Source organism: Acanthochromis polyacanthus, chromosome 2, assembly GCF_021347895.1.
Source record: "Acanthochromis polyacanthus isolate Apoly-LR-REF ecotype Palm Island chromosome 2, KAUST_Apoly_ChrSc, whole genome shotgun sequence".
NCBI lineage: Eukaryota > Metazoa > Chordata > Actinopteri > Pomacentridae > Acanthochromis > Acanthochromis polyacanthus.
In genome coordinates this window covers 9,197,066-9,210,367 of record NC_067114.1, presented here as the reverse complement: position 1 = coordinate 9,210,367, position 13,302 = coordinate 9,197,066, and the positions used below count along the sequence as shown (strand labels likewise).

The following is a 13,302-nucleotide window of genomic DNA, read 5'->3' as shown; positions in this document are numbered from 1 at the left end:
CACCCAAGTCCAAGGTGTGCTACAGGTTGTGTTCATTCATTAAATCTATATTCATTCATTGAATTTTTCAGAGTGAGAGAGAGGGTTGCGCTGAGCTTGCATAATGCTTAATTTTTCACGTTAAAGGATTCGAAAAATTAATTTGTGAAGCACAGTGTGGCATTACATTGCAACCGCTTAAAAAAATCAATGCCATTATTACATATTTTGCAACCATTACAACAAATTTCTATTACTGGCAGAGCAGATTAATGAGTGAGAGTGTTGCGTGGTTTGAATGTGAAGTAAAAAGAAACCAGAACGCAGAATGACTCCACTGCATCATAACTCTAAGTAACTCTTATTTATGTTAATATCAATATTCTACAAATATATTTTCAAAAATCTAATAATAACACTATGAGTTTATGCACTATTCTCAGAAAAAAATACTTAAATTTCCTAGGAACACATTAATAAGCTTTATTTGAGGCTGTGTGTATTCCAGCTAAATTGCTTCCTTGCAAAACATCAACATTAACTTCCGGATGTACACTAACTTTCCACGACACCTAAAACTACATTTTAATCTATCAGACATTCAAACTGATCTCCTGATTCAGAATTTTTCATCACATATTTCAAGAAAATACTAAACTTCCTACCAGATATGGAAGCGTTACATAATATAGTGTACACTGATAAAACACAATCAAGTGATAATTCTGTTTTATTTTCTCTGCAAACATCTTCAGGTGATGAATGTTGTATTGCTAAATCTACAGATTTTCATTTCCCGCATGCTTTCTTACCACTACATCTGTAAAAACAAAACAAAAATAAATATAGGGGCATCATAATGTGTGCTTTTACCTAATGTAAAATCAGAAAATGTGTCACAATAGAAGATTCAATCGCGACCTTTGAGAAGAAAGACCCTTTCGGGAGGCCTTAAAAGGTTGAATGTGCTTGACTGCGGCAGCCACTGAGCAGAAGTGACTTTTCCCTTTAGCCAGTCAGACATCCATGCTAACCTCCCCACCCCACTGAGTGGAAAAGCTGTATTGGCCACAACAGCACAGCAGTACCCTGTCTACACATAGCCTGGGAATCAACAGGCTTCTGTGAGCCTTTGTCTATCTCTGTGTTAAAGAATATACATAACAGTGCCTTCAAAAAGCCTTAACTCAGCTCAGTGTGCAGCGCTACAGTACCACTAAAGCGTCTGGAGGAGTGTGCATCCTTGACGCCTTTGATTTAAAGTAAGTTGAGACAAGCACGGTGTGAGACAAAAGACAAGAGAGGAGGACAGAGAGTCAGACTGTCTCGCCGTGATATGATGGAAAAAAGGAGTAAAAATGAACCATGGTAACAATGCTGGGGCCTTAATGTTTGACTAGAATGGCTTCAAATTAAAGACCTGGTAGTCTAGCCAGATAAAATGTATCCTGATGCCTCGACCAGTCAGTGGGTTGCTGGGTTGCTTCAAGCTTACCGCACTTTTACAAAGCAGCTTGGAGACTCTCAGCATGAGCGCTTGTTAATGCTAAATTCAAAGGCTTCCATTTCTAAGCAGCACTGTAGATGAGCATCAGAAAGTTCATTACACTCAAAGAATTATATTAAAATATTCAAATGACTCAACAGCTGGGGACGCTAAGTAGATTTACTTGCACAGCAGTACACTGACTGGACTAAAATCCATCCTTCCATCCTATACACCGCTTTATCCTCACTAGGGTCGCGGGGAGGTGCTGGAGTCTATCCCAGCCTACTTGGGCGAAGGCAGGGGACACCCGGGACAGGTCGCCAGTCTGTCGCAGGGCTACATATACAGACAAACAATCACACTCACATTCACACCTACGGACAATTAAGAGTAACCAATTAACTTCAGCATATTTTTGGACTGTGAGAGGAAGCCGTTGTGCCCACGCACGCACAGGGAGAACATGCAAACTCCATGCAGAAAGATCCCAGGCCCACCCCGGGATTTGAACCGGGGATCTTCTTGCTGCAAGGTGAAAGTGCTAACCACTACCACACTGTGCAGCCTGGACTAAAATGTCATTTCTTATCACAATATTTCAATTACAATGTTTACATCTATGAAGAACAAAGTTCCCAACTTATTCAAATTTGAAAAAGTGGTTGTGATTCGGCTTTTGTTGTGTTGGTCAGTCCTGATTTCTATACATTCTGGTAACACAATCCGGCTCAGAGAAACGGTCATACTGGTAACTCAAGGTAAGATCATGTAGGATGGTGAAATTGGAATATCATGATTACAATGAATAACAACAAATATAGCAATCATAGCCATGGCCAAGCAATTCAGACTGATGTGTGTCATGTTAGTTGTATGTACACTCAGCAACATGAGGGCCAGAGCCTTCAGCTGTTCTGTACAACGACTCTGGAACTCATTACTGGTACACATCCGTCAGTTGGACTCCACTGAACAGTTCAAAACACATTTGTTTAGATGACGATACTGTTATGAATCCTCTGTAATCAGGTCATTCAATGTATGTCATATTCAATATGATTTAACTTGAAGTGTCCTAAGGAGTTTTAAAAGGCACCAACAAATGAAATTTATGTTTCAGAAACTGTTTGAGTCTTCCTGTAAATCAAACACAGCCCTCAAGATACACAAGCCAAAAACCAAAGGAGAGACTTACTGGCTGCCTGAATGCGGGCCTTGCGGCTCACCACCAGCCCGAAGGAATTCTGGGCCATGCACTCGTAGTCGCCCTCGTCAGATGAGCCATCAGATTTGGTCTTCTGGAAGTGAGCAATCAGGAGCGAGCCGTTGATGAAGGTGGTGTGATGCTGGTCCTGAGTTAAGAGGAGGCCATTGTGCCTCCACTGTGTTGTAATTGGAGGGATGCCAATCACCTGGCAGTGGAGCATGAGGGGCTGTTCCTGCACAGCGATGATGTCGCTGGGCTCCAGGGTGAAGGAGAGCTCAGCTTTGCACATCACACCTGAAGAAACACACACAAACACACAGTAGAAACTTCAGTTTTCCCTCAGCAGATGGAGTTTGCTCAGATGTCATGGTTAAACTCCAGTAAAGAAAAAGCTAATGAGTGGATTCTGAGTTCAGATTGTGGAAAAACAGCTCTAAAGAGGTGTTCTCATTGTTTGTGGGTTCATATGCTGACTTGGAATGACGACGTCCTCAGTTTGAGTCCAACTTCTATTGTTCAACCCTCTTTCTCTTCCTTTTCTGTCACATGTCTCCAGTGACATAAAGTAAACCAAAAATAGCTATACAAAGACAACTATATAGATCAGCCTCCAACCACATTTACATACTACAGTATATCCTTCTCTCCTGAGACATCTCACAGTATTTAGCATAGCATTTCGCTTAAATACCAAATTTTGCTACACTTCAATAATTTTATGTAGCCTAGACTGCAAACAGACTCTGTCACACTGATTATTTCTTAAGCCAGAGAGAAAGTCATGGACACGGTTTTCCATGCTGCAGCTACAGTATACAGCGCTCTCATCTTCACATCCTAGAATCAACTGAAGGCCAATTCAAAGAACCGCATAAAGGGGTGATGTGATCTCTATATCTTCCGACTCTCAGTGCATCGCTCTGTAGAAGCTGAAAAGTGGAGTTGGCTTTGGAACTCAGGCTGGCGATCAGAAGGTGAAAGTGAATTAATCTTTCAAAAAATATGCAGTTTATTGTTTTTTCATTTCTCCTTCTATTTTCTGACAAGGTGCTTATCTCTATATACACTTACCCATTCAGTCATTTCTATATCTACTTATTACCCTCCAGGGTCATAAGCGACTGTGGTTAATGTTATAATTTTCACATCAACAAACAAAACAAACAGGAAGAACGTTTCTCATGTTCTGTCCTGATAGCTGCTCACCAGGCTTTGCACCTCATGAATAAAAAGCCTTGACTGAGCTCCCTCCAGGCTACAGTCACAAGAGAATTCATAGTCTATAGGCTGAATGCACCCAGAGCATGTGTGCTGCTGTACAACAAACACGCATGGCCTTGTACGGCTCTACCTGTAACTTTGTCACCATGACGTTCCCTTTTTTTCTTTTCCACCCACTAACACAAAGTGACACTGACTGAAACCTCCAAGTAGGTTGTATTTATGAGTGGTGATGCTCATCACTATATAATGTGTGAAGATCTGATTTTCAGTATTTGTGGTTTCTGAGGGTAAGAGGGGGGAATGGGAGAACAATAAATAAAGGATGTAAACAGCCTGACCTGACTTGGTACTATAAAAGAGGAGCTTAGTGAGCGCTCTTGGTATCATGTTTCAGCTGCTGATGGACTAAGCACTACCAGTCCCTGCCCCAGGGCCTGGAATCTGGTGGGAGGGAGCTCAGGGAGGGCAGCGGAGAGGGGCAAAGCACAAGGGTCAAAACAGAGAACCTCCGGCTTCATCCCTCAAATTCCAGGAGAGAAATTCTTCCCCCCTTAGGAACAGACTTCAGCATGAAGATCACATATGAAGTCTAATGCAAAGAAACATTTCCTCTCGCCCTGTGTCCTCTCTTCTTACCCCTCCTCTCCTTTTTTACACTCAACGAGCACGGTAAGCGAAACGGCCATGAGACCAGAGAGACATCAGTGCTACCACTTGTGAAAAACAAGGGGGTGGTGTTGGAGAAATATTTAACCCTTAGCTGGCAGACGGTGAACCCGCTGCCTGAGCTGCTGCTCACCAAAGTGATGCCGGCCACAGAGCTCAGGCTCCTTTGATCCAGCAGAGATCAAGGTTTCACACAGGCAGCAGCCAGACAACCACACATTCAAACTTCAGGTTTTGATCCAATCATTGAAATTCTCGGGGAATTACATACCAAGCAAAATTCTTCTCTAAAAAAGTGAAGATGTAAAACCTTATTTGCTTTACCCTCAATCATCCTTTATACAGACAGACTGAAGTAAACAGGCTTTTTATTTTCAGCTTTCAGAGCTGACAAATGACATTAGTCAATGTTATCAAGCCTTGCAGCAAACAGGATAATAACAGTTCAGTGTTTAGTGTGTTAGGGTGTCATTGATTAGGAGTGGAATAAACAACTTTAATGATTTTGTGTTCAGGTAATCAGAGTTGCTTCCATTAGGTAGACCAATGTGAGCATCTTGGGCTTTTTCTTTCCTGATGAATAAAGCATGTTGCCAGATTGACTGGTTAATGCAATTCAGAGCTCCAGAAGGTTACAAACAACAGTATAAGAATGGTAAGATGAAATAATTTTGAACACAACAACAGCTTGTAAAACAGATAAATAAGATAAGATAGCAACGAAACGAGGAGGCTTTGTATATGTGCGATTGAGGTTGAGGTGAAGTGAGAACACTGAGCATCCAGGGGTGAGCGGGAGGAGAGCACAGCTGTAGAACGTGGTGCCAACAGAAGAAGCCTATCCACAGAAACACATGTTCACAGACATGAATCTATACAGGCGTAGATTGTCATGGTTAGATAAGGAGACACACATGCGCACACACAATTCTCGGCTTGTTTCATGCAGAGGAAACAGACACTAGCTGGTAGGATTACCCCGTGAGACTAGAGACAAGTGTCTGCTAAGAGTGGCTCGTGCTCTGGCTTACCAACTATTGACAGATAAGCGTGGCGAGCTGGCACAAAGGTTTACTGCTGCAACATTAAACTGGGGATGACACACCAGCTTTGGACAGACAGAAGTAGTTAGCAGGCATGAGTGCCAATGACAGAGCTAAGTGAGCTTAGGACACACCACAGGCTTCTTCCAGGCAGCGGGCGAAGCTATAATGGGTCACTGACACAAGTACTTTGCATCATACCACATGATAGTGATATAATAGCAATGTTTAGGAGCTGCTTACACTGAGTATAGTCATAGAGTTTCAATAGGAAGTATTGAAATAAGACACTGCTAAAGGAAAAGTATGGAATTATACAGTGAAAGTTGTCTTTACTGATTTGTAACTCATTTTCTCCTCTCACTCGCATCCGTTGCAGTCTTTGGCTGATTCACTATTACAATAACTACAGGCTAACATATTTTCAAAAACTAACTAAGACATTCCCGCAGAATTTTGTAAGATTTGTGCAAAATGTGCAATTATTTTTTTTGAAATTCTGGGCAGGGATTGTGGGTCCATCCTCTAATTTCTCATTGCGCTGAGCTGCACGTGGAAAGCTGAAGCAGCATTTTCACTTCAAAGCAAAGGATGCATGCAACCTTTGGGAAGTGGTGAGTGTTATATAAGCACAGACATAAGTAAAATATCAGTGTCCCTTTAAGACAGTCTTTAAGCGGGCATAGCAATAGTCCTATATTTGCACTTTGATCAAGTGTATATGCAAACACCAGAGAGCCCTCTGTGTAAATGAGCCATTAAAATGAGCAGCCACAGAAAGAACAGCTCAATTTCTTTTTTCTCTTTGTGTATCATAAAGTCTGTAGTTTCTGACTAAAAAAAAGCTATATTTATTCTATTTCCAGGCGGAAGACTATGTATGCATTGTCGATACTTGCATTCCCTGCTATAGGGTGCTGCTTGATAAATTATTAATCAATACTCTTGTTTTCCAGCCACCTTAATGCTCATGCTCATTAAAATGCAGTTTAAAGTGTTCTGGTATTTACTATTGTATAGCAGCTCGGTTGTGATTATACTGAAGTGGCAGCAGCCTAATACAGGTTGTAGCATTAAAAATAAAGAAGAATGCTGAGACACAGTCCATGAGTTGGGATGAATGTAAAGAAGCTGTTGCACAGTTTAGCTCTCTCAACCGTTGAACAGCAACTGTAGCAGTCCTAATCCTGATAAAGCAAATGCACTTTAACATAAATTAGTTTACAGAGGCAGAAATCTAAACAGTTATGAAGTTAAGTCAAAGTCCTCAGTACTTTTCTCTTTCATGCTTTGACTTCACATTGACATTGACCTTTTCTCCCAAAGTTTCAAAGACAATCTGAGACAATCCGTTCAAAGCAAACTACTTCTCTTTGACAAAGTAAAATTTTCTTATCCTGAGGTTTGCCAAATGATTTCTTTGGGCTCAGACTCTGAGCTCTCTGGACCACCAGAGATGCAAGGCAGATATTCATCTTAATCCCTTTTTCTCTCTTATCAATACTTCTTAAACTGTCATAAAAAACACCTTTATCAAAACTCAATCTAATCTCTGATGCAGACATGCACTTGAAAGAGCTGTGTTTCTTTAATGTGATAGGATAGATTGGAATTGCAACTACAGAGCTGTGTTTTGGATGTTTCCAACCATCTGACTGAACATGTTATGAACCAGTGTGTAGCAGCCTTTCTGATTCCAAAGGGGCCTTTGTGGGTCCATGTGTGGTATGCTTTGCAAATACTCAATACTCTCTCCTGCCTTTGAATTAAGGGGCCCCGCATAGAGAGAGAAACTGTCTGTCACCGTGAACAAAGGGATGTAAAAGAAATTTTGAAAAGGAGGAGAGAGACAGCCTTGACATTTAATCTGTACAAATATTCTCCCCAGCAGGCAATAACCACAGTCTTTTAATCCATCCTCAGGGCAATAACCACTGTCACTGCACCCAGCCACAGGGTGATGTGCTCTGGAAAAGCACTGACCATCCAAAGAAGTCCATCTGCTACGAAACCAAACCCCACCTAAGTCACATTTAAAGAAGAAGAGTTAGTTCCTGGATGCTCATAAACAAATGTGTGCGCTTTTCATGCGTAAATTCGCAGCTACTGCGGTGCAAAAACACATTTCTCACAGCACCGACCTTTCACTAGAGAATTCCTCACATTCTTCTAATCGGGATCTTATCAAAACAGTTGGGAAAACAATCCAGAAACGCTGCTGACTACACTACACGTGGTTTCCATGTATTATTACAGCGCTGCCTGGGCATCCAAGGGAGCTTACGCACTATTTGGATCTGAACTTGGTGCGCATGTGAAGTTTCAACTTTCTACAGAATGCACGAGATGGAACTTTGATTAACTCTACAGGAAATGCACAAAGATACAGCTCTTGTCTTTAAGTGTAGATAACCAAACGGTGACCAGGGAGAGGGGGCCAAGTTCAGGGATAGTGCCTGGTAACGCCGCTGGCTGCAGCTCTCCGGAGTGCGGTGCATGCTGCAGCCAGGCAGGCGTTCAGGCTGTTTCCTCCACAAAGACACAGCAGCCTGCAGCCCCTGCTCCTCCACTGCAGTCCGCTAATAAGACAAAATGCCACTTACCGATTAAAGCATTTAGGAGTATTCCCAAAAAGCACGGAACAAGGCGACGGCGCCTTGTGGATGCCATTTAAAAACACCGAAAATTCGTCCAGCACTTGCTTTGATAGAGAACAACGTGAGGTGAAGAAGAGGCAGCGCTTTGCGAAAAATGAAAAAAATGAAAAAACAACAGAGAGAGGAAACACACAGAGAGATATCCAGCTTCTTCAGCTACTACATGTTCCGACCTACAGTGCTACAGTTTGGTGGCTCTCTGGGGTCGAACCAGCTTTCGCCATTTTAACCATCTATCAGGAATCTGTCAGCATCCCGCACTCTCTCTCCTCCTCACTCACTCTGCTGTATCCTAAAGACTGCCTCTCTCTCCCTCTCTCTCCCCCCCGCCCCCCGACCCCCCCCCCCTCTCTCACACACACATACGCACACACACACGCACATAGAATCTGCTCTCGGAACAAAAGAGGCCGACTGCTGACTGTTTCCCTCTGAACGCATGAGAAACCTGCACAAACTGCATGATTTCTGTATGTCAGTAAAAAAAAAAACACCCGTCACTACTTCTACAGGTAATGACAAGCAAATTAAATAACAGTAAAATAACAGAATACAGCCACATCACTGATCATAACACAACTATAATAGAATAATAAGCTCATTTTTCAGCTGAAAACCGCATTTTCTGCCATTGGTTGGCACAGTAGTAGATAAAATGCAAAGTAAAACAAAGAAAAACAGCATCCATAATGGATTTTTTTTTCATACTAAACACATGTTTTTAAAGGCTCACTTTCACAAACACAACATGAAACAGTAAATTATTAAATAGTGTCAGCTGGATGTGATTTATTTAAAGCTGATGGTTCAGACAAGTGAACCTGATGTGATAAACAAACAAGAGGGACCTCTAACATCCAATTATAACAAAGCAGCGGTAGTTTGGCTGTGCTCCAGCTCCCCCTAGTGGACAAAATACACACTTAGGATGTCAATTATTTCATTATTGCAGAAGGTGGTGTAACCGATGAGGCAATGTGTTCTCTGTTCTTAATGTTTCATCATTCATCATCAATTAATCTGCCAGTTTTTTTTTTTTTGCCTTAATTGATTCTTTATTTTTAGTCTATTAAATATCATGAATACAGGGGAAAAAATGTTAATCCCAGTTTCTGAGAATCCACACTGACATCTTTAAATGTGTGTTTTGGCTGAGAAAATCTCTAAACCTTGAGATATTATTGTACTATGATATAAAACAGAAAATGAGTAAATATTCACACATGAGAAGCTGAAAATCGAAAGTGGTAGGCATTTCTTTAGAAAATTTTACTTGAAATGGGCCTATAATGATATAAAAGAATAGTTGTTGATTTTATTCAACGACTGATATTTTGAGTTCACGAGTTGCAACAAACTGTGGAATCAAATAAAATAAAAATAAAAATCAGGAATAGACTGTAGCCTCACAGATGTAAATTTTAAACCTAAAAAATTATGCAACAGAGCAACAAGTTATGACACCTGATTTCTATCAGCTGTTCTTTTCTCACACCTCCACATACTCTGGGCAATAGTTTGAAAGTCAAAGCTTGCATCAAATGTGGGTTTTTTTGGAGTACAAGAACACTGTTAAATGTTCTAAATATCAGTTAATCTTCTATCAAATGAGCTTTTAAAAAAGTTGATAGAATAGAAATGATAAATGATTAGGCTGTATTAAGGGGGGAAATGTAAAAGCGGTTTATTTTGAAGTTAACTGTTGAGTATAAGTGAATGTGTCATGATAAATTGGCAGGGTAAAACTCTAATTCTTAAGTGAATTGTGTTTGTTTAATTGTATTCGAGCTCCCCCTAGTGGACCACACATATATTTAAGGTCTACAACAAAAACAAAAAGATAAAAGTCACCAATATCACATATATTTTTTAGTGACGATTGTCCAGTATCATAAAAGTTAAATTAGTTGGGGTTAATCTAAGGCTAACGTATCATCAATGAAAGGCTCCTCGGTACCGTTTCACTTGATTCAACTCTTTCAGAAAAGTAAAACTGCTGTTTGTCAACACACATCGACACAAAGTGATACGTCACAACCCAATGTTAAAAATCTGGAAAAGGAAAAAGAAAACAAAAGAAGAATTTGAAAGTATATATACTGCTTTCCAGTCAACTTGGAAGCAGTTAACAGGACTCTGCGCTATGCATGTGCAGCAGGTCTTCTCTATGTATTTGCAGCATACATACTGCTGACATGCATTATGCACTATTGCCCATGTAGTATAGTCTGAGTGAATACAAATTTCGGACTGCGTATGGTAGTCTTTGACTCTCGTAAACTTGGGGAGATTACACTCATAGATATGGAAAGTCTAGTGGTGGAGAGTGTGTTATACTCTATGGCATCAGGTTTACCTCAGGCAATAAAGCAACTTTTTGGAGCTGACACAACCCCCTCAAGTTATTTTTATTTCTTTTCAATAAATATGTTAATAATACAAGACAAGCCTGTGTGCAATGAAGTGAGAAGCTAAAGTAGGTTTGACCTTTTGTCTTGGAGTGGAGAAATGCTTTCAGTAGCAAAAACTGGGACAGTTGTACCCTTTACAAGCTAAGATTTGAGCCAGAATACATTAGATTTACTGACCTGACAGGGGAAGGTGTTTACTCTATGTTGAAGATGTGCTTTTTAATGTATTTTATTTCAGTTTAACTTGGTTTTGGATTGCATTTTTATGCAGATACATTTTTCCACCAGTAGGTGTGAACTAAAAGAGCTGCATCAGGCTTTGTAATCCTGTGAAGAGTTACAACTTCATATTATTTGTATTTACACAAGCCTTGTTACCAAAGATTACAGCCTATGCTCGCTATACACAGTGACCTTATTAGACATTGTGTTATGTAATCATTATGTCATTATGATGCCTGATATTTTTGGGGTTCTGATGTTAAATATTATTTCCCCAAAAATCTAAATAAAAAATCATGTCATAGAGGGTTCAGTAGCATAGATCTCCTCAAGTCCTGTATTCAAGTGCAGTTTTAAGGCACTTTACTTGGTTAATTTGATGACAATGTATCTTTCAGATGGATAAATAGATAGATTTTACTTTTAAAACAGTGGAGAAATGCACTGCAGTGGTGAATAACTGGAATGATCCAGTATTTTGCAACTAGGTAAAAAACAAAGATTAGCACAAAGTAATAATAATGAAACCCATTTGGGTTGCAGATTTGTTGTTCTTTCCTCATTAATTAATCACCTCACAACCTTCAGGGTTTATTTTGTGCCCCACTGGAGGGCAACCCGCTGCTGTTGGTGGGGAGCTAACTGGAATAAATTAATTAGTAGAAAGTAATTAAAACAAGCTCTGCCTCATTAAGAATGAAATGCAGCCTATACACTGATAAATATATTGAACAGCAATGCCTCAGGGTGCACTCTAAGAAATCTCTAAGTGTTCACAGCTGTATGACAGTATTTCAACAGAAATTATCCACAGTTTATGATTCACCAGTGGAATTCCCTTTATTTACATTTTACATTCTGTTATATCTTGATCTCTGCTGCTTTTGGCATAAAGTACACAGAAGAAACTTTAATTCAATTAAGCATTTCAGTGGTAAATAACTGAATTCATAAACTACAAAGTTGCTGTTTATTGGCACTATTAATAGCTTTATATATCATATAATGGATTTCATATCAAACATATAGATGAGAGTCATTGTTCCAATGTGACAGTGTTACTTAATGTAAAGACCTGGTGTCCTCAATGCCTTTATTGTCAGTTATTAACCAGTGTTTAGTTTGGACAATTAAAGGTCTGATTTTTTGAGAAGTTCACAAAATGAACAGTGTTGTATGAGAACATCATTGTATTATTATTAGGCCAGCAGCTTTTGAGACTAATCCTGTCTCAGATACAGCTTTTTTCCCCCCTGTTGATCTTGCTGTTGAGCTTTGTCATTGACCAATGAAATGAATGATATAATGTCGTATAAGACACAGCAGTCCACCTGCAGCTGAAGGAAAAGAGTCACTCTATGAAGACAGCAATGCTCACATTCTGGACAAATAAGACTGACTGTTTACGAGAAGAGTGAAGGAAGCCATCTATGCTCAGCTGGAACAGCACCTCTAAACAGAGGAGGGGGTTTACAACACCATTTATCAGGTGCTTGTAATTGTGGTTCTGAGATCCCCGGACAGTTTCACCACCATTAACACCCTGGATGGCCTCGTGTGCGGCCGTGGCTCAGGTGGTGGAGCGGGTTGTCCACTAATCGTAAGGTTAGTGATTAGATCCGCAGCTCCTCCATGTGCTGAAGTGTCCTTTGGTAAGACACCGAATGCCAAGTTGCTCCCAATGGTGAGAAAACTCCAATAAGAAGTTGCTTTTTATCAAAAGTACTTAGGGGTAATTGCTGCTACAACAGACACCAATTATTGTCTGAACAGTTCCAAATCCACAAAGGACCTACTGCAGCTTAATGTCCTCATCCACCTTCAGCACAAAATATGTCTGGATTTCTAGACATACTACATGACTAGACATCCAGACATGTCTAGATGTTTAGCCATGATTAAAATGATGCATAATGATCAAGCATAATAATGCTAAAGACAAACAATAAGAACAGTACTATTGCCTCATTCACCGACTCAATATTCATGCACCTTGCGTTGATCTTTTAGAATATAAACTCAGAAGCTGCTTGCTTTGTCAGATGAACAGCAGATGAAAGAAGAACAGAAACATCATAGATTAAGATAATGTCTAACTGAAAATTAATTTTGCTGTGGCCTTAAAAAGTCACCACCCAATTCTGACATGTTAGACAGACATCATCAAAATACCCAATGAGAGAAAGGCCAACGATGTTCTGGAAGCCAAACATACTCCAAAAACACTTTATGTTGCTTTGAGTCAGCAGCTGTTTTACTGTGGGATATTATAAGTAGCTACTAAATCGTTTGTGTGCTGCTATGATTAAAGGGAAGTAATAAGTTAATTGCAAACATCTAACAAAGTAAATGTATAAATTAAGAATATTTAAGAAACCTTTTTAATCACAAAGCAGGCTTTCCA

The 13,302-nt window shown here is 40.0% G+C and overlaps 1 protein-coding gene across 2 annotated transcripts in view; it reads right to left on the bottom strand.

Annotated features, from left to right (window-relative positions):
• igdcc3 (immunoglobulin superfamily, DCC subclass, member 3) overlaps positions 1–8,551 on the bottom strand; it is a 67,629-nt gene extending 59,078 nt beyond the window's left edge. For both annotated transcript variants that reach the window (XM_051941766.1, XM_022200922.2), the window contains exons 1-2: positions 8,212–8,551; positions 2,664–2,969 (exon numbers count right to left, since the gene is read on the bottom strand). In XM_051941766.1, coding sequence (XP_051797726.1) covers positions 2,664–2,969; positions 8,212–8,278 — 373 coding nt within the window. In that variant the 5' untranslated portion in view covers positions 8,279–8,551. The remainder of the gene's footprint in view (positions 1–2,663; positions 2,970–8,211) is intronic.
• Positions 8,552–13,302: the final 4,751 nt, after the last annotated feature.